At 36.6% G+C, this 12258-nt stretch overlaps 1 protein-coding gene across 1 annotated transcript; it reads right to left on the reverse strand.

Moving 5' to 3' along the window:
• Positions 1–8555: 8555 nt before the first annotated feature.
• LOC119766591 (GRB10-interacting GYF protein 2-like) lies at positions 8556–9874 on the reverse strand. The gene is made up of 2 exons (XM_038251447.1): positions 9848–9874; positions 8556–9719 (listed from the first exon to the last, which is right to left on the reverse strand). The coding sequence occupies exon 2, from the start codon at positions 9400–9402 to the stop codon at positions 8869–8871; it is 534 nt and encodes a 177-aa protein (XP_038107375.1). The 5' UTR covers positions 9403–9719; positions 9848–9874; the 3' UTR covers positions 8556–8868.
• Between the last annotated feature and the right edge of the window lie 2384 nt (positions 9875–12258).

A 12258-nucleotide genomic window follows, 5' to 3' on the forward strand; every position in this document is an offset into this window, starting at 1 on the left:
TTGCACGCTGTATGTTAATAAGCTTAGAAACACTTGTAAAGCGTCGTGAATTCGCTTCTCTCTCGTTCGTAAATGATCTTATTGCAAACCGAATTAATTCACCAGAGTTGTTACAAACATTAAATTTCTATGAACCCACACGCGTATTGAGAGCACGTGAGCCTTTCGCATTGCATTTTCACAGAACTGACTACGCTAAACACGGGCCCATGAATAGAATGATGGAAACTTATAACAAATATAATAACATAATCGATTTCACAATGACAAAATCCACCATGAAAAAACAGTTCTACAATCAAAGATAGATGTTCCCCCCTTGTAATTAGAAACTAAGCAACGATCATGTAGTCTACGTATGTTTGACGAATAAATAAATAAATAGATTTGATTTCGCGCAGCCACCTTTTTCAGCGAAAAATTTCGCTGGTTTAGAGAAAAATTTCGCTGATATCAGCAAAACCAACCCAGCAAAATTCGGTCGCTGGTTTGGCGATCGATCCCCTTTCCGTGTAAAAAAATTGCGGTAAAAAGAGGAAATTCAGCTACTAACTTTTTTTATTTCGCTTCATTCCTTAGTTGGGTCTCAAAAAAAAAAAGTTAGTTTTTATGGTGGAGAAGTTGCAAATATGATAAGAAATGGTCGTTCAGCAGCCGGAAATTGTTTTATTTTCCTATTTTAATGTTTTTAGTTTTCAAAAGCTATTTTCAATGATTTAAAAAAAATAGAGCAATTTATATGCTATTTTATTTTACTTAGAAAAAATGTGTAATAATGAATAAAAAACACATTAGCTTGTTTCAAATGCTCAAAAAATGGACACAAAAATCTGCTTTAAACTATTCAACCGTAAGAACTTTTCATTAAAAAAAACCAACAGCAATAAAACTGGAGCACAGGTACAAGGTGTACGATGTGTTCAACAAACTTCCGGTGTCGCGTTTCCCGTCACACCGGTGAAAAGTTCTCCTCCCCTTCAAGAAACATCTCCCGACACTGGAGATAAGCCCCTAAGTACACATGCTTTTCCTGTCTTGCGATAGTGGCAGCAGCTACAATATTGCGCGCCCATCGAAGGAGCAGAAAAAAAGAACCACTCGAGGAAAACTTGCTCCAGCGTGGAAAGATTTTCCACTTTCTCTCTCCTCTTCGTGAACATCATCAGCTTATTGCTTGTTTTGGTGGTTTGGTACAAGTATTTTTTGGGTTTTTTTTTGTTGCCACCGGCTTGGCTCATGAACTCTAGTGCAAATTGATTCAACATGCCAGTGGGAATTAGCTACCAAAAAAAGCCACTCTTTAGACGGTAATTAGGAGGTGATGAGGCGAAAAATGTGGAGATTTTTTTTTAAGCGAGTGGTGTTATCTTAATTGCGAATTCATTAAAAACTCATATTTTTTTGTCTGAAAGCAGATTTTTGTACTTTAAATGTTGTGTTCAATGTTGTGAAATGCAGTGATGATTGTATTTTTAGAAGCTGACATTTGATACCATCACCAATAAATGTATTCAAATAACATCAACCTTAATCATTCGTCATTTCACTAAATCCATGATTGTTGTGTCTGCAAACTCTCTTTTCCGATAAAAAAGTGCCAAACAACAAGCGAATAAATATTGACCGAAAATAACACACATAAATCAGGCGATAAGTAACAGTCATAGATCAATTATCATACAGACTGGTGGTTCGACAGCCCTTGGAGACTTAGACCAGACCACTGACTGCTCTTTCTCGATGCTTTGGCGGCGATTGCTAACTGGTGCTGGTTCGTCGCCGACGCCATGCCAAATTCTACCAATCTGTCCCAAAAATAAATTGTTGAAATTAGAAAAAAAATGTTTGCATGAAAATAAGATAAAAATGAAAAAAAAAGTTCAAATAATGTGGTAAATTGTAAGTTAATAAAAAAATGTCATTCAACTCTTTTCCACTTAATCACAAAATCCGTCTTTTTCAGCGTGCCATCATTGTTGTTATATGTCGTTTATCGCCGGCGTCAATGTTGTCGTATGCTAAGGCACTGACTGGAGTGTCGCCCGATGTAGGTTATGGTTATTTTTATCATCCCCTGCTCAAACATACCGACTCATACTCCGAAGGAACAAAAACCGCACGGATATGGATTGCAGTATTTTATTAGATTAGCGTCAAATAAATTTCAATGCGAAATCCATGAGCGAAGATTATGCTTTTTTACTGTTTACGGCCCCGTTCTTGGCTCAACTGAACCTTTGAAGAAGAGCTTTTTAGTACCCCGCAGTTCAGAGAGGAAATCTACAGCGTATCTTCAAAGGATTGCGCGCATAAATAAAGCAGCCAGCCACAGTCGTTTGAAATTAATACATTTTTCATTGGTGGTTTTGTGGCAGTTTCTCTTGTTTGCATTGAAATATTTACGCCCGTACGAAGAAAGTCGTATCAAGTTTGGTTATGTCAGCTGTGATATCTAATGACGTCTTTATTGTGTGCGGTTTTATGCCAGTTTTTTAGAAAAACTGCTGACTTCTAGTGTTATTCATATCTAAAACAAATTAAAATAAATATAACAAAATAGCCAGCGTTTGTCACCTGTATGCATATCTTCGCAGAAGATGAAACTTCAGATAACTCACCAGATAACTCAATCTCCTTCTAGAGACCATTCATAAACCACGTGGAGTTGTTGTGTTGAGTTGAGTTCTTCTGGTTGTTTAAATTTGAAAATCAAAGGGCAATTTTCACGGATTACGCGGCTTCCGCGAAATCACGAAAAATCACTAGCCTTAATTGTTTACATATAAATAATATTCTTTAAAATATATAAATAAGAAATGGGTAATTCTCCGCCAACTCACACAGCAGTTGCCCCGACCCCTCTTCGATATGCGTGAAACTTTGTCCTAAGGGGTAACTTTTGTCCCTGATCACGAATCCGAGGTCCGTTTTTTGATATCTCGTGACGGAGGGGCGGTACGACCCCTTCCATTTTTGAACATGCGAAAAAAGAGGTGTTTTTCAATAATTTGCAGCCTGAAACGGTGATGAGATAGAAATTTGGTGTCAAAGGGACTTTTATGTAAAATTAGACGCCCGATTTGATGGCGTACTCAGAATTCCGAAAAAACGTATTTTCATCGAAAAAAACACTTAAAAATTTTAAAAAATTCTCCCATTTTCCAAATGCTAACCACCAGACCTCGATGGGCTTAGTTGACTAGAAGGATTAAGAATGCTATAAGAATACAAGAAAATTGATTGGAATCTGTGAACCTAAGCACAGGAAATGCAATATTGAATGCAAGTTGAATTCAAGAACACTTACTAGTAAAAGCTTGGAGAACCGACTTGGAAAGCTTCTAAAATGAATCCAAGAACATACGAAGAATTAAGGACTATAAATAGATTTGACCGGCCGCATCACTTACCATGGTGAATCCTGGCTTCACACCCTCAAACCTCACGTGATGTTTTGTCGAAGACGTAGCCGATTTAGCGGTCTTCATCACTCAAGTATCGGACTAAAATTCCCATCAACTTCCCCGTGTCTTACCACTGGTCGTGGCCGGCGCTGTGATTGACTAGCATGATAGGGACATTTGAAAGTTGCGAAGTGGTGATGATTGGTTCCTACTCTTCAACTGTGGTCCACGGAGCAATTCTTGGCGGTCCTGGTCAATAACAGAGTAGCAACTACGGGTAGACACCAATGCTATGCTATGCTATGCTAATATATTCAGTAGCGCTTGTCCGAGAGAATAATGGCCTCGAGTCGAGAGAATAGTGGCACCATTCACGGGCACAGAGAACACAGCTCAAGATTGGCGAGAGAAATATTGAACCTTGATAGTTCATTTGCAAAAAAAGTTCATCCGTCAAAACAAAAAACCAAAAGTGTCCACTATCCAGCTTTTTAAGGAAAATGGCGTTCGAATGGTGAACGCCCGAAATGTCAAATTCACCACAGCTTGGTGAACAAGGAGTGGTCAGATGTCAATGTATGGCACTTGTTGGAGATTTATTGTTTCAATTAACGAATGAACTCATTTGTTATGGTTGTGTGAGTTGGTAGCATTATTGTCTCGATTTTGGTGCTGAGCCCTCATTGAATTTTGAGGGAACGATTCTCTCGACCTCGAAGAGCATTTAGAAAAAATATTCATGAAATAAAACAGGGAGTTTTTGCATTCTTCAGCTAAACAGGTAGAAATAAAACTCTAAGGTTATTTTATTCAAAAATACTGCAAAATTGTTTTTCAAACAATCAATTAGAATTGGACTTAAAAAAATATTTATATTTCTTGTGAGATTTTTCACATAAATCAACATTATGCATTCTTATAAATATAAGCACCTATTTTTTATTTTTGCGTTCAAATATCGTCAGATTTGCTATTATAAATACAACTCTTTGATTTTTTCTTAAAATAAAACTTTTTCAAATATTTCAGATTGGTTCTGACAAATTGTAAAGAAACAAACATTGTTGAGTTATTATCATTTTTAAATATTCATATGAGTTGTATGATTTATATACTCATGGTATGAAAACATCAATCTTTAAACAAACATTAAATCCAAAATCATGATATTTGTGTATTGTTACTAATCTAATCTAATCTAATCTAACACAGACGCAGCCAGTCCGATGAAAGCATGCTGGAAAGTCTTGTGATAAGATTACGCCCCAAGCACTTTTCTTGTCAATATTAATAATTGCAGTACATCCGAGAACACCCGAAAATGTATTGCAAAAATTAAAGCGGCCAGCTCTACTGCGTTGTGTTTACCACAGAGAGGATTCTGAGAACGGATCACATTTCAAAGAATCTACAGGGGAGGAAGGATGCGTGGACATACCGTACCAAACGCTCCGATTTATGATTGTATTCTGTTTTGTAGGGTGTGTCTAGTGTGCTATTATTAAATAATATATAATGCAAATATAATAAATAATAAAATTTCATGTAATTGGAAAGTCCTCACCAAGATCCTTAAAGTTGCTGCTCTTCCAATTCGAGTTGAGTCGAGTCTCAAGAGAGGACTCAAAAGATGAAGCGACGTTTGCAACACTGTACAGCGACACCGGGCAATCAGCGTAACACCTACACACTTTGATCACTAGTTCACTTTTTCTCACTCTTTTCCATTTTTTGCGGAACATTTGTCATCTTCCTATGAAAACCCTTTTCTCCGGAAACCATCGCTGCCTAAACGACCGATCAACTGCCAGCGTTTTCTGTGTTGCACGACAAACTCACAAGTATTGGGTGATGTTTTCACGGAGAAATAATTTCCAAAACTCCGATACTTCATCGATACCGACACTGTTTCCTTTTTGAGCGAGGGGGTGTAGTTAAACTAAATCCACAGTTGGCCCAACTAGTTGTACACCTCTTCAGGAAGCCTTCTCCGTCTCATCACGACTAAACAACAAAGCAGCTCAGATCTCACTCAAAATCCCTCATCATTTGACGTTTCATGACTGAGACCGCTCACTGACATTTCTGCGAAGCCCATGCAGCAAAGAAATCACTTCGACGTTTGAAATTTACACCGTTTACTTTTCTGCGGAGCCCATGCAGCCCAACTAAAAGAAATGACATTTCCTCTCGAGGAAAAGAACATCAAAAAACATGAGAAGGAATAAGAAGAAGACCACGCCTTGCAGAAACTATTTTTGATAAATTTACACTCGAATTTCACAGAGAAGTAATAAACTCCATAATATTTCAACAGCAGCACATCTAATCTTCCTTAACACACCCGAACGAATACTTTTCGTGATTAATTTCACAAGAAAAACGATAGAAAAATACGCAGGCTCAAAACCGACGAACCGTAGGCAAACAGTGCTGCCAACCAACCCCCATGATATTTGTGTATTGTTACAAAACAATTTATTTCCAAATGGGTAAGGGTGGAATGAAGTTGTGTCAAATAAGCCAAGGAGGAATGGAACGAAAAAGGGTGAAAACCACTGGTATAAACAACCTTGCTCATTTTGAGCTTGATCGGAAAAATTTGATTCGGTTGCTGATGCGTTTGAGGTGGAATGTTTGATTTGATCACCGCAATTTACCCGTTGTAATGATTTTTTTTTCCATAAATAATAACAAACAAGCAAGAGCTACTTACAGTTTGAAATGATTGAAGCATATGGATCATTTTGAACAATAAATTAAATGGATCAGGACAAAAGAACTGTTAAAAAGTTTTCAAGTTCAAACGTTTCGTCCAATCGGGGGTTAATTAAGGTAAGCTTGCCGTTTTAGTACAGTTTTTCTCGAATGTGTTGTTATGGTTATGCCAATAAGGCGCCTGCCTGCCCGCATAAAGTTTTACTATAAACCTACAGTAGATTTTATGGTTATCACACGATAAATTCTATGGTTATTTTTACCATGATTCTACAGTAGCCTTTATGTTTTTTCACCATAGAATATATCCTATTTCGGGAATTTACTATAAAAAAGGGGTATTGTTAGGCACAGTCACCATAAAAATTTCGACTTTTCTCCATACAAAAAAAAAACAAAAACTATACATTTTACCGTATTTTCATTGATGCCTTTTCCGTCAAAAAATTGACCCTAACCATAGAAAACATCATGCATCTATAATAAATACAGTAACCATTACTATGGTTTGCACAGTAAATTCACAGTTCTTCATGGATTTTTCCTTACTAAATGATATTGTAAAAACTATAATCGGACAATGAAATGAATAATAACTACAGTAAGTTTTATTGTATTTTTATGTTATTTATTTTTTTTCTCTCCACTAAATTGTACTGTAAAACATATATTTATACATTGAAATTAATGGTAAAACAGTAAGTTTTAGTGTATTTTTATCGTTTTTTGAATTTTTATTTCACTTCACTTCACTTCACTTTCTTTCTATGTCGTTTTCTTTTGTTATTCCGCTTCAATCCGCACTGTTTGAAATTATTCGGAATATCCGTCGCCGGTGCCGGATCAACTGCTTCGTAATTGGGATAGACATTCGCGTAATCGAGAAGCACAATCCTTAGTGAAATAAGCCCCTGTAGAAGAGAAAAACACTAAATTAGACATAGGGAAAATTTACATATGTTTGGCATGTTAAGGATTCGGTTAAATTTCTATCAAATTAGCTTTCTTAAATTCTGAAATTCTTAAATTTTGAAATTCTTTAATTCTTCAATTCTTAAATTTCAAAACTTTTTAATTCCTTAATTCCCAAATTCTTAATTCTAAATTTCATAATTTCATAATTTCAAAATTTCAAAATTTCAAAATTTCATAATTTCAAAATTTCAAAATTTCATAATTTCTAAATTTCTAAACTTCTAAACTTCTGAATTTCTAAACTTCTAAACTTTTAAACTTTTAAACTTCTTAACTTCTTAACTTCTTAACTTCTAAACTTCAAAACTTCAAAACTTCAAAACTTCAAAACTTCAAAACTTCAAAACTTCAAAACTTCAAAACTTCAAAACTTCAAAACTTCTAAATTTCTAAATTTCTAAATTTCTAAATTTCTAAATTTCTAAATTTCTAAATTTCTAAATTCCTAAATTCCTAATTTTCTAAATTTCTAAATTCCTAATTTCTTAAATTCCTAGATTCCCAAATTCCTAAATTCCCAAATTCTAAAAAAAAAAACTAAACTATTGGCACTACGCCCCCCGGGGCATGGCCTTCCTCTAACGTGGGATTTCTGCTCCAGCGCCTCTGACGAGACAGTAGAAACCGGGACCGACGTTTTACTTCACCATCCGATAGAAGCTCAGTGGATAAGGCGGGAATCGAACCCGCGTCTCATAGCATCATCGGGATCGGCAGCCGAAGCCGCTACCCCTGCGCCACGAGACCCCACTCCCACTTCCCAAATTCACAAATTCCTAAATTCCTAAATTCCCAAATTTCTAAATTCCTAAATCCCTAAATTCCTGAAATCCTAAATTCTAAAATTCCTTATTTCATAAATTCCTGAATTCAAAAATTCTTCAATTCCCGAATTCTAAATTTCTAAACTTCTAAACTTCTGAATTTCTAAACTTCTAAACTTTTAAACTTCTTAACTTCTTAACTTCTAAACTTCAAAACTTCTAAACTTCAAAACTTCAAAACTTCAAAACTTCTAAATTTCCAAATTCCTAAATTCCTAATTTCCCAAATTCCTAAATGACTCAATTCCCAAAATCCCAAATTTCTAAATTCCTAAATTCCAAAATCCTAAATTCCAAAATTTCATAAATTCCTCAATTCCTAAATTCATAAAATCTGAAATTCCTAAATTTCTATATTCCTAAATTCCTGAATTCAAAAATTCCTAAATTCCCTAATTCCTAAATTCTTAAATTCCTATATTCTAAAATTCTAAAATTCAGAAAGTCTAAAATTCTAAAATTCTAAAATTGTAAATTTTTAAAATTCTAAAATTCTGAAATTCTAAAATTCTAAAATTCTAAAATTCTAAAATTCTAAAATTCTAAAATTCCAAAATTCTAAAATTCTAAAATTCTTAATTTGCTGATTTCCTATTTTCCTTATTTCCTCATTTCCTAATTTCAGCACAGCTGGTGCCGGATCTGCTGCTGCTTTCGAAGGTTGACCTTGAGCGCTAACGAGCAGCTCCCCATAATCCACGGTGGAAATACGCCTAAAAACAACATCGAGTAAAAATCTAATCAGATTTATATCGCAATGATCCACAATGAAAATTGAGTGTTGCTGCGATGTAAAAGTTTCCAAGCAAAAAAATAACCACCCTCCCAATACTCACGTTTTTACAAAAGCACTCCTCGTCGCTCTTCCGGATCGGTCACTCATTGGATCTGGTCATTCAACACCGGGAACGGGTTCGCAACCTTGCCAACTCGTCCCACTTTTCAGCTCAAGATGTTTTTGAAGAAACCACGGGATCCTGTCGGCGACCGGGAATAGTTGCAGCAGTTGCGGGACGCCGGGAACGCCATCTCGGACGCCGGGATTCCGATTCGCTGGATTTTGGAGGCTTTTCATCCGCCGTAGCGTTCCGTACCGGTTCAGACTTCTTTCTGCTGCCGGGGTCCACCTCTTCCGAGGCTTTCGCCGACAACGCAGCATGGTTGGGCAAGTCTTCCTTCGCGGCACTACCTTCCTTGGACGATGGGGCGCTTCTTCGTGAACTGCCACCGAACACACCTTCCTTGCGTTGATGGTGATAGCGATGATCCACGTGATTCTCCATCCCGCCATCGTCCTCCAGCCGCCCGTCAATGCCGTTGTCCGAGTCATGGAATGGTCCACTCGCGTCGAAGCTACCTCCGTAATCCGACGGGTTCTCCGTGGCCCACTCCGGCAGTTGATCATCGGCGTCCCAGTGACGCCGTAGGCCACCTTCCGGTCCTTCACTCGTGTTGAGATCTCCGCCACTCAGAGCCGACATCCGAGGATTGTAGCCACCGCCCGCTGACGACGAATGCAGTGGCCGCCCTCCAGGCCCATCGCCTATGACACTCTCCTCTTCGCGCCAACTCGTTGACCTGGACCACTTGTCCCGCAAGCTAGACCCGGACAGACTCGTCGACAGTTCGTTGCCCCACCGCCAGTTCCGGAACCACTGCGCCAGTCGGTCGTACTTGGTTCGTCATCCGGCCGAGATCGGCGCCAGCTTTCCATGTTGGCCGTCCTCGCACGAACTAGACGAGTTCCAGTCGTATTCCTCCTTCAAGTTAGATTTTTCCGCAAACAAACAGCTTCACTCTGGAAATAGAAAAACATTGCAGGTTTTTCAACGTCAGCTGCCCCTGAAGGCCAAGGTAAACGTTTGCTGCTGCTGCGGGAAAGGATTCCGCCCTTCCGCCAAATTTCACAATCCTCCCAATACTCACACAAAGATGCTGAAAACTTTTCGCCTTGCGGAGCGGACCCGATTCCGCCCTCAGCGAATCTGTCCAATTGCCTTCGGCTGCTCGTTGGACACCTTGACTAACGCCAAAAGTTGCCAAATCACGAGGATACAGCCAACACCGCCAACACCGACACGGACACGATCAAACACGCGCGAGTGGAAAAAAAACTGACAGCTCAACCATGGTGCGTTTGTTTCATGAGCGTTGCACAGATTCAGTGTAATGGTGCGTCCGTTGCAATAGCGTCGGCTGCACAGGTTCAGTGTTATGTTGGGTTCCTTCGTTTATTTATTTATTCCTTTTTATTTTTTTATTTAAATCAAATATTGAAATTTCAAAATGTTAACTATTTAATGTTCAAATGATAAAATATTTAAATGTTAATACGTTCAAATGTTTAAATGTTTAAATGTTTAAATGTTTATATGTTTAAATGTTTGAATGTTTAAATGTTTAAATGTTTAAATGTTTAAATGTTTAAATGTTTAAATGTTTAAATGTTTAAATGTTTAAATGTTTAAATGTTTACATGTTTAAATGTTTAAATGTTTAAATGTTTAAATGTTTAAATGTTTAAATGTTTAAATGTTTAAATGTTTAAATGTTTAAATGTTTAAATGTTTAAATGTTTAAATGTTTCAATGTTTAAATGTTTAAATGTTTAAATGTTTAAATGTTTAAATGTTTAAAATGTTTAAATGTTTAAATGTTTAAATGTTTAAATGTTTAAATGTTTAAATGTTTAAATGTTTAAATGTTTAAATGTTTAAATGTTTAAATGTTTAAATGTTTAAATGTTTAAATGTTTAAATGTTTGAATGTTTAAATGTTTATTTTAATATTTTAATTTTTTAATATTTTAATATTTTAATATTTTAATATTTTAATATTTTAATATTTTAATATTTTATATTTTTTTATTTTTTTATTTTTATATTTTTATATTTTATATTTTTATATTTTTATATTTTTATATTTTTATATTTTTATATTTTTATATTTTTATATTTTTATATTTTTATCTTTTTATATTTTTATATTTTTATATTTTTATATTTTTATATTTTTATATTTTTATTTTTTTATATTTTTATATTTTTATATTTTAATATTTTAATATTTTAGTTCACACTATGCAACTATAACATTACAATGAAACTTACCGTAACAAAAAATTGGAAAAAAATGCGTTATGAGATTTCCAATAACAAAACCATAATATTTGCTGTATTCATGAAATGTACAGTAGTTTTATTGTTTCAATTTATAACATTTCCAATAACAAAACCATGAAATTTGCTGTAACCATGAAATCTACGATAACTTTATCGTCATTCCAATGAAGTTAAAAAAAATCAACCATAAACTTACCATAAATATTATAATATCTATTGTAACTTCATGGTTTTGACAATACAAATCATCATATAATTTTATTCGGGTGACTTGTGTTTAGATCCAGTTGTTGTTACACTGGCTAAAGGGTAGAGAGTAGAGCATGCACCGTGACTGGGACAGTTTCCAGCTGCAGGATGACTTTTCCAGCACACACACCACGTGGATGTTGGTTGGGCGGCAAACGATGACACGATGGTTGAACAGTGCTCCCGCAGTAGGACGTGGAAAATGCAGAAATGCATAAGAGAGCGCTCTGCCACGGTGCAATCGTGCATGTCAACTTTTGATGGCTGCAGCCTGGCTGCGTAATCAACCTTCTGATAGGAATAGGAAGACTTCGTGGAACAGGACGGATGTCTGTAAGGTAGTGAATTGTGATGTGGGAGTTGGGGACCATCCATAAACCACGTGGACACTTTAGGGGGTATGGCGATTGTCCACGATCCATACAAAAAAGTTTGTTTTTGTATGGACAATTGTCCACGAGGGGGGGGGGGGTAACAGAATCCCAAAAAAGTGTCCACGTGGTTTATGAATGGTCCCTTGGCAGCAAACGTCGAAATTCAAAATTATTACACGTTGCATGTCATTTCATAATTTCACTTGGTAATGGTAATTTGACGCTCAGAGAAAACAATATTTAAGCATAAGCATAAGCATAAGCATAAGCATAGGTGCCCACCCGCAGTTGCTACTCCGTTATTGACCAGGACCTCCAGAAGTTACATCCACGAGCCGTGGAAGATGAGTGGGTGCTATCTTTCCTCGCTTCGCAACTTCTCAAAGGCCCCTATCATGCTGATCAATACCGGCGCCGGCCACGACCAGTGGTAGGGTCACGGGGAAGTGGATGGGAATGTTAGTCCGATACTTGAGTGATAGAGACCGCCCAATCGACTGCTTCTCCGACAAAGTATCACATGAGTTTTGAGGGGTTAGTAGATGGGTATGAGGTCAGGATTCACGAGTGGCAGTGATGTGACCATGAGCAT

The sequence above is a fragment of the Culex quinquefasciatus genome, chromosome 2, assembly GCF_015732765.1.
Source record: "Culex quinquefasciatus strain JHB chromosome 2, VPISU_Cqui_1.0_pri_paternal, whole genome shotgun sequence".
NCBI lineage: Eukaryota > Metazoa > Arthropoda > Insecta > Diptera > Culicidae > Culex > Culex quinquefasciatus.

Excerpts from the sequence above, each read along its gene's own strand:
- LOC119766591 (XM_038251447.1), bottom strand. The coding sequence starts at position 9,402 with ATGTCGGCTCTGAGTGGCGGAGATCTCAACACGAGTGAAGGACCGGAA.